Source organism: Narcine bancroftii, chromosome 1 (genome assembly GCF_036971445.1).
Source record: "Narcine bancroftii isolate sNarBan1 chromosome 1, sNarBan1.hap1, whole genome shotgun sequence".
Taxonomy (NCBI): Eukaryota; Metazoa; Chordata; class Chondrichthyes; order Torpediniformes; family Narcinidae; genus Narcine; species Narcine bancroftii.
The window spans coordinates 332,002,264-332,029,227 of record NC_091469.1 but is presented as its reverse complement, the minus strand read 5'-3'; the positions used below and the strand labels follow the sequence as shown (position 1 = coordinate 332,029,227).

Sequence of the window (26,964 nt, the reverse complement as noted above, 5' to 3'; positions counted from 1 at the left end):
AGTTGCCGTTCTGATTTGTCCCATTTTCCTGCCTTTGGCCCATGTCCCTAGTCATATCTGAATGTCATTAAATGTTGCAATTGTTCCCACCTCTACCACTGGTAGCTCAAGAGCTTGTTCCACACACCCTCTGTGTGGAGCGAGTTTCCCCATTTTATCTTTTCCCACTCATCTTTAACTTTAATCTCCTTTTTGAGATTGCCCTTTCATTAGGGCTGTTGGCCCGACACGTCGACGGTCTATCATTCTCTATCCACAGATGCTGCAAGTTCCTTTGGAAATTTCTTTGGGTATGGCTCCAGTTTCCAGCATCATTTACTTCTTGTTGATATGTCGCCAGACTTCTTATAATGAATCTAACATTTGGGCGTGAATTTTAGCTGCGGCATTGTTGGGGTGAATGGATCAGGTTTTTGAGGGCCTAAATCGTGGAAATTATCAGAGTTCTTTCAGGAAGTGGAAGGCTATTGGATAACGAGGAAAGGATGGATGAATTACACCGAGATTTCCAGAGGCATTTGATACGTTACAACTTCAAAAGTTATTGCGTAAATTGAAAGTTGTCAGTTGAATGTCATGGCATGGATAGAGGATTGGTCAACAGGAAGGGAAGTAGGTAGGAGATACCATGAGTGGAATGCCACAGGCTCAGTGCTGGGACCACGATGATTGGAATTTTATATATCTACTTGGATGAATGCAACATAGGTGTGGTCGCTAACTGCTGATGAGAGGGAAGATAGTTATTGGAGGGACTGCAATTTAATGAGCTGTAATGCACTGGGTTGCACTGAACTTGAAAGGTGCAGGTATGGAGCCTCCAACAAAACCTCCAGTTCAAAGTTCAAAATTCCTTTATTGCCATATAATAAAACAGGTGTAATGTTACACTAAATTTGCTCTAATCTGCCGCAAGGCAGATAGATATGCCATCAGAAAAATTTGCTCCTAAAGGACTGAGATTGGATCAGGGAGAGGGCAAAACTTAGGCAAAGGGAAGTTGTAGAAGAAACATTGGTGAAGTCGCATTGGAATATTGTGCGTGGCTCTGGTCACCCGGCTATAGGGAGGATCTCATTTGGGTGGAGAGAGTGCAGAGTGGATTCACAGGATTATACTGGAACTGGAAGGCTTGAGTTAGAAGGAGATATTAGGATATCTGCCCTCTGGAATGTACATGACCTCAGAGAAAATGAGGGGCAGAGTTAAGGTGAATGGACAGTCTTTTTCCAGGTAAAGGAAGTCTGTAACCAGAGAGCATAGATTTAGAGTGAGAGGGAAAGAATTTAAAGAGCACCTGGGGGAAATATTTTTCACACAGATGATGATGAGGAGAATTGCAGAGTTTGCAGGATCTTTGGGCAGATGCATGGGTTGGAAAGGAATACAGAAATGGACAAACAGACAAATAGCATGAGTTAATTCCTGTATAATTCTGTGACTCTCATCTTGGCAACAAAAGATGGTGAGGGAGTGCAATATAACAGAACATTCCAGCACAGTGCTGGCCCTTCAGCCCACAATATTGTGCTGACCTACATAAATCTACTCCACAACAATATAACCCTTTCTCCCTCACACCTTCCATTACATCCATGAGAATATTTTGAATGTCTCTATTGTACCATCATCCCTGGCCACGGATCCCAGGCACCCACCATACTCTGTGTTATAAAAAGAAAACTTGCATCTCCCCTAAATGTTCCTCCATTTACTTTAAATAGATGTCCTCTGATGTTTGCTATCATCTCCCCAGAATAAAGTGCTGACTGAGCCCCTCGTCATCTTGTATTCCTCTATTGTCCCTTTGTCACTCCAAAGAGAAAAGCTTTAGCTCTGTCAGACTTCCTTGATGTGACATGTTCTCCAATCCAGGCAACATCCTGATAAATCTCCTCTGCACCCTCTCCAAAGCTTCTACATCCTTCCTGCAATGAGTCAACCAAGACTGAACACAATACTCCATGTACGGTATAACTGAAGATTTATAGAGCTGCAACATTACCTCACAGCTCTTGAACTTACTCCCCCGATTAATGAAGGCCAGCACACCATACACCTTCTTAACCATCCTATCAACTTGCATGCAACCTATGGGGGATCGATGGACCTGGGTCCCAAGATCCCTCTGTTTTTCCACACTGAAACACTCTGACACTGAAGGATTGGATTACCCAACTCTGGACCTGGTCCAATGGAACGCACTATCTAGCAGCAGGAACGTTACCACTCACTGTGCATAAACCTTGCCATGAAAGTGCATAGCCAGCACAATGAGCGCTGAAGATCAAGTCTGGAAGCGTCATCTTCCAACTCATAAACAAGTATCTTCCATCTTGTGTGCGAGTGAGTGGTTAAGTTCTGTCTAAGCAGAACTTTAATGCTGAAGTTTAGTTCAATTGAACTCACTGGTGCCAAAATTCACTTGTACAGACAAAATGCATTGTATTGGGTAAAAAAGAGATGGAAATGGTGGAAGCAGATAGAGGTTACTGAAAACTGGAAAAATTGAAGGGCATGATGTTAGATTAAGGGAACGTTCAGCAGGAACGTGAGGTGTTGTGCTTCAGGTTGATATTTGGCCTCCCCTGACAGTGGATGGAAATGCTTGCTGCAGGAAGCTCATGTTTAGACCCACACACAAGGTGTCAGTGTTCGGCGACGTGGTCACCCAATCTGCATCTGGTCTCACCGATGTAGAGGAGCCCACACTGGGACCACCGAATGCAGTAGATCAAGTCGGACAATATGCAGTAAAGTTCTGCCTCATCTGGAAGGCATGTCTGTGGCCCTGGGTGGAGGTGAGTGGGGAGATACAGGGTCACGATTGCACTTTCTGTGGTGAGTGGGGATGGGGAGGAAAGAGCAGACCTGGGAGTCTCAGAGACACTGATCCCTGTGGAAAGCGAACGGGTAGGGAGGGGAGGGTGTGGCTGATGGTGGGATTACACTGAAGTTAGTTGAAAAGTTGGAGGATAATGTGTTGGATGTGGAGACTGGTGGAGAGGGATTTGAGGACCAGAGGGAGCCTGTCCTTGTTCAGCCCAGAGGAAGGGCAAGATGTTCAAGAAATGGAGATGAGGTTTTATCAATGACTGTGGGAGGTATCCCTTCTGTTCTTCATTGTTTCCCCTATCATTGATAAAACCTATACTCATTCATCCTCCATGGCTTGTCCACCCACCCACATCCACTTCCCTCCCACGCAGAACGAGGATGCCTCCTCTCCCGCTTAATCTCTCGAGCTACTCATTGTTGTCTCAAGATTCCAGTGCCTCCAAGTTAACAGGAAAGTCTGCCATCGCTGGGTCTGAGTGCAATGCACAAACGTGCTGGAGAAACTCAGCAGGACACACAGCATCCATGGGAAGGGAAGGGGAACCAACGGTTCAGGCCTGAGCCCATCGTCAAGTATAAGCAAAAGCTGAATAAAAAGGTAGGAGGAGAGGGAGGAACACAAGCTAACAGATATAGGTATAAGGAGAATATCCCCAGCATTTTATTCAGGTGCCTGCCAGATTTTACCTATACCGGACAAAGGGCCCAGGCCTGAAACCTTTTACTTCCATTGAATGCTGCGTGACCGGCTTGAGTTTCTCCAGCAGGTGTCCAGCACCTACAAGTTCCATGTTTCTCGAAGGTGCAGTGCAAGCTTCGGGTTGCGTTAAGAGAACAGCTTTCGCCCCTTTCTGTTCACCTTCTCTCGTCTGCCTTTTGAGAGAGGCTGAGGTCAAACACCTCATTGTGGCCCGGTTTTGAATGTTGTTTGGTGGCTGGCTGTTTATCCCATTGAAGAGACGATGTGACTGCACTTTATTGTTGCTGCTTTTGTGTCTTCAGGAGGGTGGAAAAGTGTCTGGGTATCAGCTGGCATGGTAGCTGCTCTGCCTGATCACAGATCGGACATGGAGTTTCCATGCTCTGTGAGGTGTACCAGAGTCCGCAGAGCAGAGAGAAAAGGGAGGCGGGCTCAGGGAAGCAAAGCCATCACTTCTTCCCCACCCCGAGGCAGTAGCAAGGATTACAGTCAACAAACATCACTGTGGCTTGTTCTTGTTCTCATCTGGTTCAGGGACAGCTGATTTGGATGTGGCCTTGTAGTTTGAATATTGTGGGCCTTTGGTATTAATGTTTCAAACAGTTTTGTCATTGTTTAAACAAATGAGGTGGGAGCCAAATGCCAGAGATTGGGATGGGCGGAGGTCATCAATAAGAAAGACATGGACAACCCAGGCCTGTTTTTGTGCTGTTGACTCCATGGTGTGAGCAACTTGTGTTGAAACCATCAGTCTGTGCCTTTTGTGACTTTCTGTGTGCATCTGTGGGTTAGAGCTGTCATTTTGCTTGATTTTGCCATTGGCTGGGGTCTGAGCCATCTTTGGAAATGGTTTTCTGCAGAGATGTTGGATCAGAATTTTTAAATTTAGAGATAAAGCACGGTTCTGGCCCATGCCGCCCAAGTTCACTTCTATGACCAATTAACGTTCAACCCCATATGTCTTTGGAACATGGGAGGAAACCGGAGGACAAAGAGAAATCCCAAGCAGACACAAGGAGAACGTACAAACTCCTTACAAACAGCGCTGGATTTAAATCTGGTTCACTAGTGCTGTAATAGTGTTCCTCCAACTCTGCTGCCCTACTCTCTGAATTCGCTCTTTTCCTAGTCAGCAGCAATTCCAGTAATGGATTAGCTGCCATTAGCTTTTGAACATTTACTCTGACTCCTGATTCAGTGTCCTTGCTCTTGTGATCCATGATTCAGTAACCCCTTTCACACAGAGATCCCATTTAATTGGTATGTGAACGACTCGTGTTTAAAACCAGGTCGGGTCATTCACAGTGAACCAAGAAAAGCTAGGTGGAAGTGCGTCGGCTATGGTGCTACTTACCTTGACGGGTAATACACGGGATGAAAATGACCCTCCAATCCACACTTGTTGCGGTTAATTCACATCTTTATCGGCTGTGTAAAAGAGGTATATGATAGGTGGGCCACGGTGACCAGAGGTGGGTCGGTGCTTGTAGTAAATGCTGGAGGAGCCTATCAGTTCTCACAGTGTAAAGACAATTTACTGATTTTTCATTCCTGAGCCCTTCCTCAAGGAATGTAAATAGCAGACAGTGTCTGACCAACAGAAATGACAGTGGGAGGACCGACAGACTACATGTGATCATTGGATATGGAGAAGAGGTCAAGAAAGGAAACGTGAAAATTGATAGGGGGATGGGGTTGTTTTTGGCTCTACTTCAAGGGGGCAGGCAAAATGGAAGAGAGAGAGTACTGTAGGAAGGGAGATGAGGTTGGCTTGGGTGGGGGTGGGGGGGGGGGGTGATTTTAAGAAAACCGGAGAAGACTTTCACACTGCCAACCCTCTTAGGGAGTGGGAAAACTTACCAGGCATGCTGCACCTTTCCCACTGCTCCATGATATACTAGTAAATTCGCAACCCACTTCCAGCGGTGACAATGCGAGAGCAGGTTATGCTTTCACATCGCCAGAAGGCGATTACTGAGTTAACTCGGCCAAGCTCTGACACATTAGGGTGTCTAACCCTAACCCTAACCCTAACCCAAGTGTCAGAGCCTGGTGGAATTTAATTTGCCCTGACAGGTTGGAATGTTTCACACCGCGTAATTACTGGGAACGGACCCACGAAATTAGCCCACGGAATCAGTCATGTGAAAGCGTCTGATGTTAATACCATCTGATGGAGAGAGCTCAGACAGAATATGAGGTGCTGTTCCAACACTTTGTAGATGGTCTCTATTTCTTTTATTCAGGTGCTGCATGATCCTTCCCAAGGAAGAAGGGCTCAGGCCCGAAACATCAGTTATATTTATTTATCTCCTTCGGCTGCTGCAAGACCTGCTGAGTTCCTCCAGCATTTCTGTGGTTTTAATCTAATGCTCTGTGCGTGACTGCAGTCCCCTACATTTGGAGGTGCAGGCTGCTGAACTCCAACAGAAAATTGAAAGATTTTTTTAATAGACTTATTTTGGATCTCCCGTGCCACACTTCATTTTGAGTTTTGTGCTTCAGACCTCTGCATCTACTCTCGTTCTTTGGATCAGCTAAAACTATATGCTTTGTAAATGCTTGATAATTCTGTGGTTTGAAATAATTATTGGCCACAAATCATTAATGTTCAGGCTGTTGCAATAAAGCAAGTTGGGATTAGGTGGGAAATGGATGAGACAGTGGGTGTGATGTCCTTGGGTGGTCAAGCAGGCTGCCTTCTGCTTCACATGCCCAGAGGGACCGATTCACCACGTGCAGACTGATTGAAAGAAAGTGATAGTGTAAAGCTCACTGTGATATTTTTTGTATCTTGTAAGTGACAATGACAATTGGTTTTTTTTTTCTGGCCTTTTAACCATCACTGTGAAATTTTAATGAAATGTTATTCCTCTTATGCCTGGTGCACTTTTTTTTTTGCCTTTTGGTGGTAGATCAATACCACCCCTTTGTTATTGTTAATCCAAAGATTAAGTACTACATCAGTTTACAAATCAGGCTATTCACACAACATTTAAATCACAAATTGAAACCTGTTTATCTCTGTCGATACCATGGGAAGCCAACCATTCCCGGAGACCTTCCAAATTGCCCATGAGCACTGAGCACTCCTCCTGGGATACACAGGTACACAGGTGTCCTCAGGGGAGAGGTAGGCAGTCAGCCCAAGCTGAACCCTCAACTCTGGGGTGCTGTTTGCCGATGAGCTGCAAGGAGTTGGCAAAAAGACATCACAGGGTCAAGCAGAACAGGCATCATGTGGGAAACTGTGATCTGGTAGAATGAATAGAAATGGAAAATATCTTAAACTGAGAACTCAGAAAATGGCGGTTCACAGATGGATTGAACTGCATGGCAGTACAGAAAATGAACTTGCAGATATGAATCAATTAGCCTGCCTTTATTGTATGAATAAAAACAAGTTATTCTTGATGCAGCTATTACAGACATCAGTGAGATCTTTCCAGTTGTTCAGCAAGTCCTGCAAAGCTTCCCTGGATCAATTCTCAGGAAGAATGGCATGATTAAAGTAGTGGTGAGCTGCGGAGGGTTTTCCCAGGTGCTCTTTTTTCCTCCCACTCTTCAAAAATGTGCAGGGGTGGTAAGTAAGTGAATTGGGATAATTGGGCAGCGTGGGTCGGAAGGGGCTGTTACTGTGCTGCACGTCAAAATTTATAAAATTAAAAGAGAGCGACTACTTCGATAGAGCTTCTAAATCCACACAGATACACAGGGTTAATCAACACAAGACTGATTATTTGAGTTTGCCATGCTTCTTTTATAACCCTGCCATGCTTCTTTTATATCCCTCCCGTCCCGGGCTCCTCGGGACAGGGTGGTGATATCATATGTGTTTGCCGCTGATCCACAGGGCTGACAGATTTAAATTAAACACAGTTGGAGCCCCGCGCCTTCTAGAAGGAGGCACAGCAAACCAGCGTGCCGTTACTTGGCACGCAGCACCACGTATGTGCGGTCAATTAACCAGGTGAGTACTGAGTGATCCAGCCTGCAGCTCTATGCGTTTGCTGAAGAACCGCGCTGTGCATCCACTCAGCTCACTACACGGCTGCTACACCCCCCCACCCCCAGAATCGTTGCCTGAAACCAATATACTGCCTGCAAGCACCTTAGGTGGATGCCCTTATTGCCTGGGCTAGGGGCAATGAATAGGAGAAGTAGGATCCACATGGGCAGGCTTGAGTCTGTCCACACTGAACAATTGCGAATGCCCCCCAATGTTCAAAGTATATACAACCCCCGTCCTTCTTAATCATGCAGAAAGAGCCCTCATACGCCCATTGCAATGGTGCTCTTGGGACTTGTCTGCACACAAAAACAAAGTCAGCGTCAAGGAGAGGTGGGGGCACATGTTGTTTAGGGGTTCCATGCCAGTTGTTAGGAATAGGTTTGCTGACTGCGACACCAGAACGAAGCTGATAAACCATCTCCACGGATGATGCAGGCAAATCTTTGGGAGCAGTGCGCACTCCCAGTAGAACCCATGGTAACTCATCGACCCAATCGAGCTTTGAGTGCAGACTTGAGTTGGTGGTGGAAAAGTTCCACAAGGCCGTTGGACTGTGGGTGGTATGCTGTAGTGTGATGCAAAAGTGTGCCATAAAATCGTGCAAGAGCAGTCCATAACACAGGTGAATTGTGCTCCGTGATCTGAAGTTATGTGCGTCTGGACACCAAATCTAGCGATCCAATTGACAATGATTGCTCTAGCACATATGTCAGTAGGCACTTTCAGGTGGCCAATTGCCCCGCTTGTAAAGCCGCATATTTTGGCATATGCAGCTGTCGGGAGGCCACTTGAATGCACAGGAGGCGCCTGAGAGGCGAACTTTGTAACCCTCCTCTGAGAGGGATAATTGCCACAGCACAGTGGCCTCCCCAGCCATCTGAATGCAGCCACCTGAAAGCAGCCCTTTGACTTGTCGTTCAGGTGGCAGCGCTAAAAGCGCAGCGCTGGCACCTGAACGACAAGTCAGAGGGCTGCTTCCTCCTCTTCAGGCACATTCTTAGCGGAGAATACACCTGAAGAAGCCTAGTGTTGCAGGATGGCAACAGGATGGCCTCTGGCCAGTGCATGAATCTGTCTGCGACCGTTAGGATGTATCTCTTGTTTTGAGATACTGGCAACGGTCTGATCAGGTCCACATTCACATGTTCAAAATGCCAGTGGCCCGCTGGGAAACATTGGAGAGTTGCCTTGGTGTACTGCTGAATTTTTGACCTCTGGCAGAAGGTACACATCTGGGCCCACTGTGCAAAGTCTTTTTGCAGTCCATACCAACATGAGCTTGACGGTTGTTCCGATGGATGAATGAGAAAAGCTGTGTACTTGGTCAAAAAGGCATCGCCTCCAAGATGCCGGAATCACTGGTCTAGGGTAGCCCAAAGAAAAGTCACAAAGTAGAGTTGGGCCGCCTAGCTGTGATGCCACTTGCTGTATGTCCAGGTTAGTAATGGCAGTACCATATGCCTGAACATTGGGGTCCATGGCCTGTGCACTGGCCAATTCAGGAATATCGATGCCACCCTGAATATGATGTATTGTCGGTTTGGACAGTACTTTAGCGACGAGATTGTTTTTCTCTGAGACATGGGACACATCAGTCATGAATTCAAAAATGTATGACAAGTAACGCTGCTGACTGGCCGGCCATGGGTCCATTATTTACTGAAGGCAAAAATGAGTGGCTTATGGTTCATAAAAGCAATGAAATGCTTACCCACTAAAACATATTGGAAGTGTTGTGTGGCTAGATACAATGCCAACAGCTCTTGATCAAATGTGCTGCATTTTACCTCCGATGGCCGTAGGTGTTGGCTAAAGAAAGCAAGGGATTGGCAATGGCCATTGATGGACTGTTCAAGAACTGCACCCAAGGCGTCAGTGGTGAGTGCCAGGGCAGTGCTGGGATTAGGATATGCGAGCATCACTGCGTTGGCCAGAGCACCTTTGGCAGTTGTAAATGCAAGCTCGGACTCTGTTGTCCAGTTAACGTCCCTGTGCTTCGTGGTGAGGAGCTGAAACGGTGGTCGAAGAATGTTAATGGTTGCTGGAATGACCGATGATAGAAGTTTATCATGCCCAAGAATTTCTGCAGTCCTTTAATCGTGGTAGGCTTCGGAAAAGCATGGACTGCGTCTACCTTGCCGGATAAGGGAAAGACACTCTTGACCGTGATCTTGAGCCCCAGAAAGTCGATGGTTGACTTGCCAAATTGACATTTGCTAGGTTTGATGGTAAGTCCGAATTCCTCCAGTCATTGGAATAGGTGGCGCAGGTGCAGGTGGTGATCCTGTTCAGTCTGACTGGCTGAAGATGTCATCCAAGTAGATGTAAGCGAACTCTAAATCCCTGCCCAAAGCATCCATAAGCCGCTGGAACGTTTGTGTGGCGTTCTTCAACCCAAATTGCATTCTAAGGAATTCAGAAAGCCCAAAAATGGTAATAATCGCTGTTTTAGGTATGTCATCCTTATGGACCAGGATCTGATGGCAATTGTGCAGATGGGCAGCGAAATCTTGTATTTGAGGCATAGGGTATTTGTCAGGTGTAGTTATATCATTGAGCCTACGGTAATTGCCGCAGGGTCTCTATCCACCTGTTTTCTTGGGTACCATGTGTAACGGTGATGCTCAAGGACTGTTGGAGCGCTGAATGATACCCAATTCTTCCATTACAATAAATTCTGCCTTTGTCTGCCGAGCTTATCAGGCTGAAGTCGACGAGCCCTGGTGTAAATCGGTGGGCCTGAGGTGATGATGTAATGAGACACACCATGGGCCGTTTTGGAGGTATTGAAATTAAGAAAGAGAATACCAGGAAATTCACTGAGCAGGACAGCATAGGCGTATTTGTGCAGGGTATGTACCCTGAGTTGGAAAACTCTCCCTTTGCTGCATACCTTCTTTGGCTTGGCTTCGCGGACGAAGATTTATGGAGGGGGTAAAAAGTCCACGTCAGCTGCAGGCTCGTTTGTGGCTGACAAGTCCGATGCGGGACAGGCAGACACGATTGCAGCGGTTGCAGGGGAAAATTGGTTGGTTGGGGTTGGGTGTTGGGGTGAGGTGGGCTCTGCGGTCTTCTTCAAAGGAGGTTGCTGCCCGCCAAACTGTGAGGCGCCAAGATGCACGGTTTGAGGCGTTATCAGCCCACTGGCGGTGGTCAATGTGGCAGGCACCAAGAGATTTCTTTAGGCAGTCCTTGTACCTTTTCTTTGGTGCACCTCTGTCACGGTGGCCAGTGGAGAGCTCGCCATATAACACGATCTTGGGAAGGCGATGGTCCTCCATTCTGGAGACGTGACCCATCCAGCGCAGCTGGATCTTCAGCAGCGTGGACTCGATGCTGTCGACCTCTGCCATCTCGAGTACTTCGACGTTAGGGATGTAAGCGCTCCAATGGATGTTGAGGATGGAGCGGAGACAATGCTGGTGGAAGCGTTCTAGGAGCCGTAGGTGGTGCCGGTAGAGGACCCATGATTCGGAGCCGAACAGGAGTGTGGGTATGACAACGGCTCTGTATACGCTTATCTTTGTGAGGTTTTTCAGTTGGTTGTTTTTCCAGACTCTTTTGTGTAGTCTTCCAAAGGCGCTATTTGCCTTGGCGAGTCTGTTGTCTATCTCATTGTCGATCCTTGCATCTGATGAAATGGTGCAGCCGAGATAGGTAAACTGGTTGACCGTTTTGAGTTTTGTGTGCCTGATGGAGATGTGGGGGGGCTGGTAATCATGGTGGGGAGCTGGCTGATGGAGGACCTCAGTTTTCTTCAGGCTGACTTCCAGGCCAAACATTTTGGCAGTTTCCGCAAAGCAGGACGTCAAGCGCTGAAGAGCTGGCTCTGAATGGGCAACTAAAGCGGCATCGTCTGCAAAGAGTAGTTCACGGACAAGTTTCTCTTGTGTCTTGGTGTGAGCTTGCAGGCGCCTCAGATTGAAGAGACTGCCATCCGTGCGGTACCGGATGTAAACAGCGTCTTCATTGTTGGGGTCTTTCATGGCTTGGTTCAGCATCATGCTGAAGAAGATTGAAAAGAGGGTTGGTGCGAGAACACAGCCTTGCTTCACGCCATTGTTAATGGAGAAGGGTTCAGAGAGCTCATTGCTGTATCTGACCCGACCTTGTTGGTTTTCGTGCAGTTGGATAATCATGTTGAGGAACTTTGGGGGACATCCGATGCGCTCTAATATTTGCCAAAGCCCTTTCCTGCTCACGGTGTCGAAGGCTTTGGTGAGGTCAACAAAGGTGATGTAGAGTCCTTTGTTTTGTTCTCTGCACTTTTCTTGGAGCTGTCTGAGGGCAAAGACCATGTCAGTAGTTCCTCTGTTTGCGCGAAAGCCGCACTGTGATTCTGGGAGAATATTCTCGGCGACAGTAGGTATTATCCTATATAGTAGAATCCTAGCGAAGATTTTGCCTGCAATGGAGAGCAACGTGATTCCCCTGTAGTTTGAGCAGTCTGATTTCTCGCCTTTGTTTTTGTACAGGGTGATGACGCATACCAGCGAGTATGTTTGAAAAGTGGTGGTGTTAACTAATTTCCTCCGCTTCACGTCAACCAGCAAGTCATGAGATCTCAAAAAATCTGCACCCAAAATGGGCTGCGTGATGGAAACCAAAACGCAATCCCAATAGAATGTCACCCTTCCTATCCCAATCGTGACCCGTCGTGTGCCAAAGCTGGGAATGGAAGTCCCATTTGCAGTTTGAAGAGCCAGGTGTTGTCGCTTATGTGTCTTCTCAAAATAGGTTGGTGGCTGCAAACTGACCTCAGTGCGCATGTCTGTATTTTGAAGGTACAGGAGGCCAGAACTTGTCCCAGCTGCCGAGGTCACTACTGGCAACCTACTCTGTCGTTTCCCGCCTTTTCGTTGTGGTAGCTCTGTGGTGGGACACATTTATGGGCATTTTTTCCCCAATGGCAATGGTAAAAACACCATTCTCGTTGCCCTTCAGTACGTTCCTCCTTTTTTGTTTGAACCGTAGACAAAGGAGGCTCATAAGGCATGGGAGATGTATCCGCTGTGAATACAGGCTGTATGTGAGCTGTGTTGACATATGGTATAGTCTGTCAGCCTCTTGGGCCACGTAATGGGGACGGCAGAAATTCATGTTCGCTATTGGTATTGAGACACGACCCAGGAGTTTCGACAGGAATAGAGTCTCAAAAAGCAAGCAGTGAATAACTATCTGCTAACGTGAGCATCTCATTCAGCGGATCGGATAGATTCCTCTCACCCAGCCCCTCCATATTCAAAAGCCACATGCCGCGCTTGTCCCTGGTCAATTGCAGTGTGTCCAGGAGAAACTGGTGGAACCTGGTGTATTGGTTGTCCACTGGGACAACCAATTTGCAATAAATTCACTAATTTTAGCTGCCGTAGCAACGTCCAAAGCACCCACAATGTGCCAGAATTTAGTGTCTTCTGCCGTTGTGCCACGAAGACCAAACTGGGTTTCAGCCTGATTAAACCATACCCGAGGTTGATGGGTCCAAAAGCGAGAGAAGTGAATTCCCACCACATTAACTCTGGTGGCGGCAGCTGCTGCTGCTGTAGTTGTGCCCATGATAACTGTCGATTCAACCTTCAGCCGAATCTTGCAGTCGGAGTCACCAATTGAAGCGACTACCTGGGTAGAGCTACTAAATCAACACACATACACCAGGGTAGTCAATGCAAGACTGTTTATTTAAGTTTTACATGCTCCTTTTATATCCCTCCATCCCGGGCTTCACAGGACGGAGTGGTAACTTCACTATGTGTTTGCTGCTGATCCGCAGGGCTGACAGGTTTAAATTAAACAGTGGGGGCCCTGCACCCCCTAGAAGGAGGCCAGCAAACCAATGTGCCGTCACTCGGCATGTAGCACCGCGCATGTGCGGTCCATTAACCAGATGAGTACCTTGCGATCTGGCCTGCGGCTCCATGCATTTGCTGAAGAGCTGTACTGGTGACGGTTCATGTACACCTGCTCAGCCCGCAACATGGTTGCTACAAGGTTATCGTTTCAGATGAGATGAGCGCGTCTGGCCCATGCCTGTTGACTTTAAAAGACTGAGATCAATGAAATAATGCAGAGTTGTGGTGGGGATGGAGAGAGTGGATGTTGCAAGATGTTCCCTTGGCTGGAAAGTGCTGGAAATGATGCAAGGAGAAGCTTCTCATGTGTCGGGCTTATGAGGAATTGTGTGAGGGAACAAGAATTGGGACTTGCTTCAACTTGTTCACAGCCTTAAACTACCTGTTAACGGCTTAAAGAACCTTAATTATGTGTGTAATGGTTGCACATTTTGTGTACAATAGTTGCAGAGCAACTGACCATCCTGATTTATCCATTTTTAAATTGAAAAAATTTTAGACATACAGCACTGTAAGGCCAATTCAACCCTACGAGTCCTTGCTGCACAATTTACACCCCATTAACATTCAGAATCAGAATTTATTGACATGAACAAGCATGAAATTCGGTGTTTTTTGCAGCAGCGTCCATGGTGCAAACATTCAGATTATGAACCATCTTATAACAATAATATATATAAAAAAAAAGTTGTGCACGAAAAGTAAGGCAGCATCTTTGATCATTGATTTTTCAGAAACCTGATGGCAGTGGGGAAGAAGCTGCCCTTGAGCCGTTGATTTCTCGTCTTTAGGCTCTTGTACCTTTTTGTCCGATGGTAGGAGAGTGAAGAAGTCATGGCCTGGGTGATGGGGGTCTTTAAGGATCGAGGCTGCTTTTTTAAGACAGCGCCTCATGTAGATGTCCTCGATGGAGTGGTCTGGTGCCTGCGATGTCGCAGGCCGAGTTAACAACCCTCTGGAGTTTATTCTTGTCCTGAGATTTGGCTCCTCCATACCAGACAGTGATGCAACTGGCCAGAATGCTCTCTACAGTACACCTGTAAAAGTTTTTAAGAGTCTTCGGTGACATACCGAACCTCCTCAAGCACCTCACAAAGTATAGCTGCTGGCAGCCCAGTACATTTTGGAAGGGTGGGAGGAAACCAGAGCCATTAGAGAAAACCCAGAAAGACAACGGGAGAACATACAAACTCCTTACGGACTGAGTGGGATTCGAACCCAGCTCCGGTCCCGATCACTGGCACTGTAAAGGTGTTGCGCAGCATTTCGCTGATCAATGCTGAGGAGCTCAAGACCAATATAGGAAATGCCTGTCAGCAGCATGAGACATCTGTAAACCCCAAATTAAGGGTGTCTGCTAGAGTTATGCCAGTGTGCATGATAACAGACATAGAAGAAGAAGCCTCGGATCTCTTTCAGGGCTCGCTTGGTTATGGATATCTCAGCTTCTTGAGTGAGATTCCATATATCAACTGAGCAATGCAAGCTTGCAATTAAAGAGTGTGTGGTTTGAAATACATTGGGTATGAAGTTTTTTAAAAACTTGTTTTTTTTTAAATTTCAACATACAGTAACAGGCATTTTCAACCCACAAGCCCATGCCACTCCAAATACACCCAATTGACCTTCATCCCTGTATAATTTGAACAGTGTAAGCAAATTGGAGCACTGGGAGAGAAAACCCACGCAGACACAGGGAGAATGTACAAACTTCTTACAGACAGCGCCGGATTTGAACCCTGGATCCAGTCACTGGCGCTGTAACAGCTTTGCACTAATTGCTACTCTAACCTGGCTGCCCTAGTTATTCCCTTGGTCTGAACTGAGTAAAGAATGGAGCTCCACACCTGCCAAAATCTCATCCCCTGCGGGTGTCTGATGCAGAGATTGGGGAGGAATGAACCAACGATGATACTGAAGGGGGTATTTACAGCTTCGAAATGCCAGACATTTCGGCTTCTTATGTTGGAACAAGGTGGTTCCCAATGTATGCATCCAGTCATCCCATTTCACACTCTGTTACAAGCTGGAGTGCAAGGACAGTGCCATTCATAATGTTTGGGACAAAGACACTTTTTTCCTTTATTTGCCCCTGTGCTCCACAGTTTTAAATTTGTAATCAAACAATTCACATGTAATTAAAGTGGACATTCCAGATTATATTCAAGGTTATTTGTGTACATTTTGGTTTGACCATGTAGAAATTACAGCACTTTTTATACATAGTCGTTTCCCCCCCCCCCCCCCCCAACCATTCAGGACACCATAATGTTTGGGACATTTGGCTTCACAGGTGTTTGTGAGTACTCAGGTATGTTTAATTGATTCATTGGTGCAGGTATAAGAGAGCTAGACTTGCTTCTAAGCTTTTGATCACTTTTGGAGGCTGTAGTTGCCATTTGTAACCGCACTGATTCACCACAGCTTACAAACAAATAAAGAATACACTCACTCGTTTCTTTCAGCACACCATGCAGTCGACTTTCTTCTATTATTCACTTGACACAACATTGCATTCTTCAACTCCGCAAACACCAGCCAACTAAACTCCTCTGACCTTCTCATTGGATCACTACCACTTGAGTGATCCTGACACTCTCACTGTCCTGCATCCGAGATTCATCAGCTGTATACTAATGCTTAACACACTCGCGCACATATGCTATTACCCCACGCGTCGCATCACTTACATCATCAGTGGCGGCCACACCACTCCAAATGAAGTTAAATTTGAGTCCGCAACACATTTTTCAACATCAGGACCAGAGTTGTGCCAATTAAAGTCTAAGAAGCCATTATGAGGCTGAAAAACAAGAATAAAACGGTATTAGCCATTGCCCAAACCTTATGATTACTAATCAATAATCTGGAACATCATTAAGAAGAAAGAGGGTTCTAATGAGCTCAGTAATCATAAAGGGACTGGTATTCCAAGGAGGACCTCCTTGTCATATTCTGTATGACAGAATAATATTCATCACACATATGTCCAACAGATCAGAAACACTCTTCAGGAGGCAAATGTGGATGTGTTAATGATTACTGTCCACAGAAGACTTCATGAACAGAAATACAGAGGATATACTGAAAGAGGCAAATCATTAGTTAGCCACAGAAAGGATGGCCAGATTACAGTTTGACAAGAAGTATTTGGAAGAGCCCGCAGAATTCTGGAGAAAGGTCTTGCGGACAGATGATTCCAAGATGAACCTGTATCAGAGTGATGGCAAGAGCAAAGAGTGGAAGCGTAAGGCCCAAGATCCAAAGTATAACAACCTTGTCATTGATTGCATCGTTGGTGACATACCAAATCTAATCAAACTCCTCACGAAGTATAGCCGTTGGTGAGCCGCCTTCATGATTGCATCAACATGATTGCATCCAAAACAGATGCTCAGAGATGTTGGCACCCAGAAATTTGAAGTTCTTGACCCTCTCTACGCTGACCCCTCGATGAGATTGTTCTCCTCACTCTCTCCTGAAGTCCACAATCAGTTTCTTGGTTTTGCTAACATTGAGTGAAAAGTTGTTGCTGTGACACCTCTCAACCAGCTGATCATCTGTGATTCTGCTGATGGCTGTGGTGTCACCGGAAAATTTGTCGATGGCATTTGAATTGGGTCTAGCCACACAGTCACGTGCATGTAGTGAGTAGAGCAGTGGGCTAAGCACGGATCCTTAAGATGCACCTGTGTTGATCGTCAGTGAGAAGGAGGCATTGTTTCCAATTCATATTGTATGTGGTCTTCAGATGAGGAAGTCAAGGATCCAGTTTTAGAGGGGGGTGGAGAGGCCCAGGTTTTGGAGCTTGTTGACCAGCACTGAGGAATAGTGTTGAAGGCTGAGTTGTAGTTGATGAAAAGCAGCCATATGTACAAGTTGCTGTTGTCTCATTGATCCAGAGCTGATTGGGGTGCCAGTGATGTGTCTGCTTGGAGCGAATGTGATGGTGGGTGAATTGCAAAGGGTCCTGATCTTTACTTCAGTACATAGCCAATCCTAGCTATGACCAATTTCTCAAGCATTTTATCACATTAGACGTGAGTGCTCCTGGACGATAGTCATTGAGGCAGCTCACTTTGATGACTGGTGCCTTTTTGAAGCAAGTGAGAACCTCTGAATGCAGCAATGAAAATGACATTGCTGAACTGTTGAACTGTGCAGGTTGGAGCTCTTATTATTGTGCTTCACACGAGCAGCTGACGAAGGGATATCTGCCTGCATCGAGCATCTGAACAGATGGGTCAGGGGTGGTCCAATCTGCCTGCCAGTCAGATTGTGGCTGATCTGAGCGACTCCTCTGCTTCATACTCCCATCTACTTTTCACCCCCTTGCTCATCAAGAATTTGTTTCCCTCTCCCTTATAGGAACAAAACACCTTGTAGAAAATAGTTCTCAGACCCTCTGAGGGAAAGTTTGCTTCATCAGTGTCAAAATGGGCAGGCCCTCATTTTTAAACAGTGCTTCCCTCCAAACCCCGCCCCCCCCCCACCCACCCCCAGCCCCCAAGTTTGTGGAATCTTTCACAAAAAAGAATCATAGGTTCTGTATCTCACCCTGTTCAGATGCTTCTGGGTTCAGTTTTTTGAGGGCCGTCGGATACATCACCTACCCATGACAGGTGATAGTCTTGTGTAGCCTTGCCACACTGCTTCCTGTATGTGTCCTTCTCCACTCTTTGCCTTGAAGGAACTTCATTCAAGTACATCAAAACAGGAACAGGAGTCGTCCATCTTGCCCACCATTCAATAAAATCATGACTGCTCTGGCTGCGGACTCAGCTCCACCTACCCACCTGTTCCTCATAACCCTTAATTCCCCTACTGTTTAAACATCTATCTCATTGTGTCCTAAATCCATTTAATGAGGTAACCCTAATGTTCCTTGGGCAGAGAATTCCCTGGGAGAAGCAGTTCCTTCTCTTCTCCATCCTAAACCTATTTTCACTCACCCCCTTAACCTTGAGGCTAGTTCTGGTCTCACCTACCAGTGGAAATTATTTTACTCATTTCAATTTTTAAATTTAGACATACAGCATGTCAACAGGGCTTTTTAGCCCACGAGTCCGTGATGCCCAATTTACACCTAATTAACCTACACCCCTGGTACGTTTTCAATGGTGGGAGGAAACCGGAATCCTTGGGAAAACCCACGCAGACGCGGACAGTGTGGAATTTGAAGCCCAGTCCTGATCGCTAGTGCTGTAAAGGAATTCTACAAACTGCTATGCCAACCATGGCATCTAAGTCTTTAGCCCCTTTTCCACTGGCATCCCAGTTGATTGGCTGTGGAGTGTCATTTCCACTGGGCCACCCTTAATTGGGACACTAATTGCTTTTCTACTGAACACACTCATCCCTGGGGATCAGAATGTTCCACCTTCAACTGGAAACAGGTGATTTTCTGCTGTACCTTTTCCACCAGTTTTTATCAGAACACTGGCATCAGCAAATGCGGGGATATGAGTGGGATAGAGGCGATTAATGCCCAGCGTGAAATGATGTCATTTGACGCCGGCGTTCAGACAGCATTCCTTTTCCACTGGACCCTGTACCATTAAATTCCCAGTTAATTCCAGGACGGGGTGCCAGTGGAAAAGGGGCTGATATCTTTATCCCTTTCATAATTTTAAACATTTCTCAAAGATCCCCTTTCATCCCCTCTAAATTCCAGCGAGTACAGTCCCACTCGACTCGATCTCTCCTCATGACCTAAACCTCTCATCTTCAGAATCAACCTGGTGACCCTCCTTTGCACTGCCTCCAAAGCCAGTATATTTGGTTAACTTAATTTAGAAAGCTGATGAGCAGGGAGTAATGGCAAAAGTGATTTTTATTTCCTTGTAGAGTCTTTTTCCTGGGATGCAAACAATGAGAGAGCAGAGGTTTAAGATAAGAGGGAGATTACAAAGCAAGTTTTTTAAAAACACATACATAGGTGCCTGGAACCAGAAGGAGCCCCTCCCTGTCTCTCTCTTTCCTTATCCCTCTGTCTCCTTTCCTCCAGCTCCCCACTTTCCTTTACCCTCTTCATTCGGAGCTATCCATTCCCTCTATCATATAACAATATAACAATTGCAGTACAGAAACAGGCCATCTCAGCCCTTCTAGTCCATTCCAATCTAAGTGATCTCCTCTAGTCCGACGTATCTGCATTTTGCCCTTCCTGAAATGACAAAATTGACTTTGCTGAGACCACCTCTTCCGGAATCTCATTCCACTCATCCACCACTCTCCGAGTGAAGAAGTTCCCCCTCATGTTACTTCTAAACTTTTGCCCCCTAACTCTTAACTCGTGATCTCTTGTTTGAATCTTACCTACCCTCAAGGGGAAGAGTCTATTCACATCTACTATATCCATCCTTCTCATAATTTTATATACCTCCATCAAATTCCCCCCCCCCCAACCTTCTACGCTCCAATGAATAAAGACCTAATCTACTCAATCTTTATTTGTAATTAGATTCTGAAATCCAGGCAACATTTTAGTAAATCTCCTCTGAACCCTCTCTACCTTTTTTCTCCTGACCCCTCCCACCCATATAACCATATAACAATTGCAGTTCAGAAACAGACCATCTTGGCCCCTCTAGTCTGCACCGATTTAAGTGATTTCCTTTAGACCCACCTACCTGCTCCCTGTCCATGACCCTCCAACCCCCTTACATCCATGCACTCATCCAACTTCTCTTAAATGGCAAAATTAACTTTGCTGCAACCACCTCTTCCGGAAGGCCATTCCACTTAGCCACCACTCTCTGAGTGAAGAAACTACCTCTCATGTTACTTCTAAACGTTTGCCCCCGACCCTTAACTTATGACCCCTCGTTCCAAATCTCACATACCCTCACGGGAAAGAGCCTATTCACATCTACATATGACCTCTGACTTGTTAAGCCTGTGCTCCTCCCCTGCCCTTTTCTCCCTCCTCTCCACACCTCTCCCCTCCCCCACCATTTTATTTATGCACCTGCCTGCTTTTTGCCTCATATCTTGACAAAGGCCTTTACTACCTTTTGATGCTGCGTGACCTGCTAAGTTTCTCCAGCACTTTTTGTGTATTTCAAGACAATCACAGCATCAGCAAACAGGGAGAGTCCATGCTGCCTCTCAGTCACCCCACTAATCCTGTTGCTCTACAACCCATCCTCCTACCTGATTCTCCTGCCAGCAACTCACAGATGCACCAGCTCATGCTGCATGGTAACAGTCCCTTGAGGACATGAGCCCACATTGTCCAAATACACCCATGTGACCAATCCTGTTGCAGTTGTAGGTGAGGCCTTATTTGGAGTATTGTGGTCAGTTTTTGGTCTCTGTGCTGTAGGAAAGATGTCGTCAAGCTGGAGAGGGTGCAGAGATTTACAAAGATGTTGTCAGGACTCAGGCCTGAACTACAGGGTGATGTTGAGCAGGTTAGGACATTATTTCTTGGAGCACAGGAGTTTCTGGGGTGATCTCATAGAGGTGTACAAAATCATGAGAGGAATAGATAGGGTGAATGCAGAGTCTTTTGCCCAGAGGAGGAGAATTGGTAACCAGAAGACACAGGTTTAAGGTGAAGGGGGAGAGATTTAACAGGAACCTGAGGGGTAACTTTTTTTTTACACAGAGGGAAGTGGGTGTATGGAACGGGCTGCTGGAGGAGGTGGTTGAGGCAGGTATTATTGCAATGTTTCAGAAACGTTTTGACGGATCCATGGATAGGGTGGGTTTAGAGGGATATGGGCCAAACACAGGCAGGTGGGACCAGTGTGTGTGGGAGAGTTTGGGCACCATGGGCAAGTTGGGCCAAAGGAACTACTTCCACACCATGAGACTCCATCGGGCGTACAGAGTACTTTTCTATCTGGAGTAAACCACCAGCATTTATGATGGTTCCACTGACAGAAATAACTCGCTTTCTAATTAACTGATTACAGGTATATTAAAAATAATGATCTGTCAGTGATTCATTTGGTTTTATTTACTCTGGAATGTGCCAGTGTGTGGTAAACAATGGAGTGCCCTTTGAAACTGGCAGTCAATGGAAACATGTTGAGTACTGGTGAGCCATGGCTAACTGTGCTCCTGTCTCTACCTTGGCAGTGCTGTGTGCAGAGCGAGTGGGCCAGATGACGAAAACCTACAGTGATATCGATGCTGTCACACGTCTGCTGGAAGAGGCAAGTGCTGCTTGGTCATTTAGAAACTTCTTGGATTACTGAGGTGAAATTATGATTGGTTACTGTCATGTTATAGAATATTCAAGCACAGTACAGGCCCTTCGGTCCACAATGTTGTGCTGACCTCTTCCACAACGATCCAATCCTATCTCACACTCATAACCCTCTATTTTTCTTACATCCATGTGCCTGTCTAAGAATCTTTTGAATGTCCCTATTGCACCAGCCTTCACCACTATGCCTGGCCAAGCATGTACTCCAAGCATGCTTTTTGCCTTCAATTTTTGGGTGGTCTCAGTCTGGCAGTGCAACCCTTTTCAATTTGCCACTCCATTCTCATGGCAACATGTCTGTCCATGGTCTCACACACTGCCAGACTGAGACCACCCGCAAAATGGAGGAACAGCACCTCATATTCCGTTTGGGTACCCTCCAACCAGATGGCATTAATATTGACCTCCATTTTCTGTCAGCCTCCCCCACTCCACCATCTCTCCCTTTTCTCTATCCCTACATTTCCTTCTTTCCCTAGCTCCTCTCTCTCCCCCTCCCTTTCTCTGTCTCTTCCTCAGATCTATCTTCACAGAGCCACACCCCTCCCCCCCCCTCCACGATCAATTCTCACTTCTCCTGGCTCCTTGGCCATTGACCTGTGCTCCTCCCCCTGCTCCTTTCTTCCGCCTCCCCCTGCCTTTATATCCAGGCACCACCTTGCCTTTTCCTCATACCTTGAGGAAGGGCTCAAGCCCGAAATATCATTAATATTATCTTTATCTCATATGGCCGCTGGAAGGCCTGCTGAGTTTCTCCAGCATTTCTCTTTTCGATAGTGTATAATGAGCACTCATTCTTCGCTGTTAATTCCTTCCCACACTGCTTTCCCTCTCCTTTCTCAGCCTCTATCCCTTAAAACTTGTCTCAATGTTCCTTTAATGAATTTATCTTTTTTTGCTCAAATCAAGATGCCTTGTTTTTAAGGAACAATGTTGATTACTTGGTCAGTAGAGTGTTTCTCCAGACCACAGTGCATACACATACACTGCACAAGATAATCACCTGAATACATAGAGTACAAAATAAATATATAACGATTTTAGGATGATTTAGTCAGTTACAGGGATACCGTTCATTAATCTCACAGCCTGTGAGTAGAAGCCTTTCCCCAGCCTGGCAGTCCTGACTTTGATGCTCCTGTTTCTCCTTCCTGTTGGTGCTGACTCAAAGATACTGTGTGCTGGAGGAAGGGGAGCTCTATAATTCTTTAAGTCCTATTTAAGCAATGCTCCCTGTGAATGTCGTCACTGGAGGAAAGGGAGACCCCAGTGATCTTCTCAGCTGTTTTGATGATCCTCTGTAGTCAGGATAGGGGCCAGTAGCCTTGCCCTCCTTAACCTCCTTAAGAAGTGTAGGTGCTACTGCACTTTCCTGATTAATGAGGAGGTGTTGTGGGTCCAGAATAGATCGACCATTATAGGTACATCAAAGAACTTCATACTCTCCACTCTCTGTGCATGATGGAACCATTGATGTGTAATGGAGAATGGTTGACCTTCGTCCTCCTGAAGTCCACAATCATCTCCTTTTTCTTGTCCACATTGAGACTCAGGTTGTTCTGGTACTGTCTGACAAGCCTTTCAACCGCCTCTCTGTAGGCCAACTCACTTTCGTCTCTGATGAGGCCGACTGCTGATGTATCACCTGCAAACATGATTAATCTCACAACCTATGGGAAGAAGCTATTTTGCATCCTGGCAGTCCAGGTTTTGATGCTCTTGCCCTTTTCCCTGGGTGCAGAAGTGACTGCCCAGGGCTGCTAGAGTTGGGGCAAAAGGAGTTCATGTACCATTTTTTCTTGTTCAGATGCACCCAAGGATTCAGAACTCAGTGAGTGACCCCTACAGAGTGACCAAGTTTAGGAAGCATCTGGTGGGAGGTCCACAGTTTGAGTCTCAGAGTTGCTGTGGAATCCTGGTCTATACAGAGCAAGCACAAACCCGTGGCCTGTGGCCCAGACTGTCGATGTAGCTGGGAGTTGTGAAATCGAGAAAAGTGAACTGGAAGACATCCGCCCTGAGGTAATCTGCCAGCTGTTGCTGTTTTAGCTCTCCCACAAGGGTTGGGTACAGGGCCAGGCAGCAGGTGGCCATCAGTGGCCCATGGCCACTTCACACATTGTGGGCAAAGTCTCACTCTTTTGCCAGGAAGGATTCCATTGGTTTCCAGGATGTCCAAATGGGAGAATTGACTGAAATAGGTTTAGAACATAGATCATTCCAGCATAGTACCATCCCTTCCCACCCCCCCCAACAATGTTGTGTTGACCTCTGTTAACCTACTACACAACAATCTAACCCTCCCCTACCTTCCATACCCATAATCCTCTATTTAATTCCATCCTTGTGTCTATCTAAGTCTTTAAAATGTCCCTTTTGTACCAGCCTTCACCAACCATCATTGATTTTTTTCATTCCCACCCACCCCCTCCAGACTGTACCACTCCCAAACACAGAAGGGACAGTGCTCAGTGGTGGGATGAAACTGAATCTCAGGAGAGGCTCACCCAGTCACAAGGAAAGCGTACAAGCTCCACACAGATAGCACTTGGTGGTGCAGGCTATGGATAAAGTACAAAAACCATGCAGAGAAATATATCATTATAAACATTAGTGCAAGGCATCATCCTTTACCAATGAGAGGGCCACTTATGAGTCTGATAGCAGCAGAAAAGAACTCTCATGTTTCATGTTTACACATGTGTGTCCTCTGCCCAATGGGGTAAGGGGGGGGGAAGAGAAGGTGGGTGGGGTAGAACAGGGGGAGATGTAGGCAGAGTCAATGGAGGGGACGAGGGAGGAGTGGGCAGTCGATGGACGGGACAAGGGAGGCGTGGACAGAGTCAATAGAAATGACAAGGGAGTCGATGGAGGGGTCAAGGGAGGTGTAGACAGAATCGATGGAGGGGACAAGGGAGGTGTGGACTGAGTCAATGGAGGGGACGAGGGAGGTGTGGATGGAGTCGATGGAGGGGACAGGGGAGGTGTGGATGGAGTCGATGAAGGTTTGGAAATTTTAGATTGAGGGAATCAGAAAACCATTGAACACATTTGTATAAAGACCATAGGATTTTGGAGCAGAGTTTGGCCATTTAGTCTGCCCTGCCATTTGAATCATGCCTGATGTATTTTTCCTTTCAGCCCCATTCTCCTGCCTTCTGCCTATGCTCTTTGACACACTGATTAATCAAGAACCTATCAACCTCTGCTTTAAAACTATGAAATGACTTGGTCTCCACAGCTGCCTGTGACAACAAATTTTACAGATTTACCACTCGGCTAAGGAAACTTCTCATCTCTGTTCTAAAGGGATGTCCTTTTATCCTGAGGCTGTAACCTCTGGTCGTAGATTCTCCACTCAAGTCAAGACTGAGGATGGAAAGGTTTATGTCCTGGGATGTGTGTCCTTTCCCCTCGCTCTTTCTGCTTTGGCATGCAGCTGAGAAATGTCCACTTGGATTATCATTGACTTGGGCATCGTTACTCTGTCCTGGTATCTGATTAATGTGGGAGAGCAGCGGACTGGTAAGCAAAAAGGAGCATTGCATGGAGTGGGACTTGGCCAATGTACTGAGCTCTGCACTGTTGCTGCAGTGCATCAGTGAATCATTCTAAAACAGTATGGTTGCCTCTGAGTCAGGGATTCATCATTTCAGATCTGTTTCCTTGAATTCTTCTGTGACCTACAGACCGTGTCTTGGCCCAGTCCTGCATTGTTTTACGAAATGGAACACCTTGGCTTCAGTTGTCAATTAAAGATGCAAAGGTTGAAGGAAAGAGCATGTGATTCTCTTGTGCGAGTTGCAAACATGGAGAGGCTGGAGGGATTCGGTGGATCAGGCAGCATCAGCGTGGACACTTGGCATATGCGCTTGCTGAGGAGCAAAAGGGGTGAAGATCCCATTGTCAAGATCACAACAGAATGGTCAGCTTTATCAAATCATGACTGAGAATCCTAACTGGAAGCACTGACTGACCATTTCTCTCCACGGATGCTGCCTGGCCAGCTGAGTCCCTCCAGCGAGATTCCAGTGTGTGCATCTGTTGCACACCTTGATCAACGTTACTGAACCAGTCATCGAGCAACTGCAGATGGTGTCAGATTCCCGAAGAAAGCTGTACAGAGAGAAACCTGAGTCAATGTTCCAGGCCAGAGACTGTTCGTCGGAACCAGTGAAGTGAGAAATAAAAAAGTGTTTGAAGTGCAATGAGGGGGGCAACAAGAGAGAATGCAAAAGGAGGGTGGGAGGACAGAGCTTTTCCTTGGGCCATGGACCTGGGGATCTCCTGTGCCTATGCAGGTGTATGGACAAACGCCCCGGATCTCTGAAACGTATTGTTTCAATTGGGACTTCTGCAGGCTCCCAGTGTGAGATGGTTCTTGAAGGCAAGGTGCTAAGCTGAGGCCACGCGTAGATTGGAGGAACAACACCTTGTAGTCTGTCTCAGCAGTCTTCAGTCAGATGGCATCAATAGCCACCTCTAACTTTCATGCCTGCTCCTCTTCCCTGGTCTCTCTCTTCCCGATCACACTGTCTCTCTTCCTCTAGCTCCCCACTTCCTTCTCTTCCCTTACTGATACGAGCTACCCTTCATAGCCCTCTGTCCTCTCTCCTATCACAGCTTCTATCTCATTTGCCCTCCCATCACCTATGACCTCTTACCTGTGAGCTTGTGCCCCTCCCCTGGCCCTTCTCTCCTCCTCCCCCTTCCCCCACCCTTTTATTTAGGTGCCTACCTGACAGAGGGCCCAGGCCCGAAACATTGGTTACCCTTGAGTTCATATGGATACTATGTGACCTGCTGAGTTTCTCCAGCACGTTTGTGTACAGCACACGGCCCCTGCATCTGCAGATTTTCCATTTTGACTCACAAAAATATATGCTCAGTTTGGGTATGTGCAGTGGCATGAAGATATAGCCCTTGAAAGTTAGAATTTGGGGTACATGTAATCTCTGCTGTATTTAGTTATGGAGTCAGAGTTGTACAGCATGGCAACAGCTCATTGGCCAACATCCATGCTGTCTAATTTGTCCCATATCCATGTACCTGTCCAAATATGTCTAAAAGACCCAGTAAATTCCTCTCTGAAGTAGGGCACCCCTCCCTCCCCCCCCCCAAAAGATCACTGAGAGGGTCTTGCTTTCTGTTCGGGAGTAAACTGGGCTGGTGTTGCTGAAGCCTGAAGCACATTAGAGAGTAACTCTGATTAATTTTTTAAATTTAGACATACAGCACAGTAACAGGCCATTCTGGCCCATGAGCCTATGCCGCCCAATTACACCCAATTGACCTGCAGCACAGTACTCTTTTTTTTGAAGGGTGTGAGAAAACCAGAGCACCCAGA

General features: G+C 46.5%; 1 protein-coding gene across 1 annotated transcript in view; it reads left to right on the top strand.

The window, feature by feature from the left end:
* Positions 1 to 26,964, top strand: part of LOC138757700 (trafficking kinesin-binding protein 1-like) — a 178,657-nt gene that overhangs the window by 95,547 nt on the left and 56,146 nt on the right. Inside the window, exons 3-6 of the mRNA XM_069925458.1 lie at positions 21,488 to 21,568; positions 22,527 to 22,561; positions 25,307 to 25,542; positions 25,919 to 26,004. Of these exons, the coding sequence (XP_069781559.1) occupies positions 21,488 to 21,568; positions 22,527 to 22,561; positions 25,307 to 25,542; positions 25,919 to 26,004 (438 nt within the window). The remainder of the gene's footprint in view (positions 1 to 21,487; positions 21,569 to 22,526; positions 22,562 to 25,306; positions 25,543 to 25,918; positions 26,005 to 26,964) is intronic.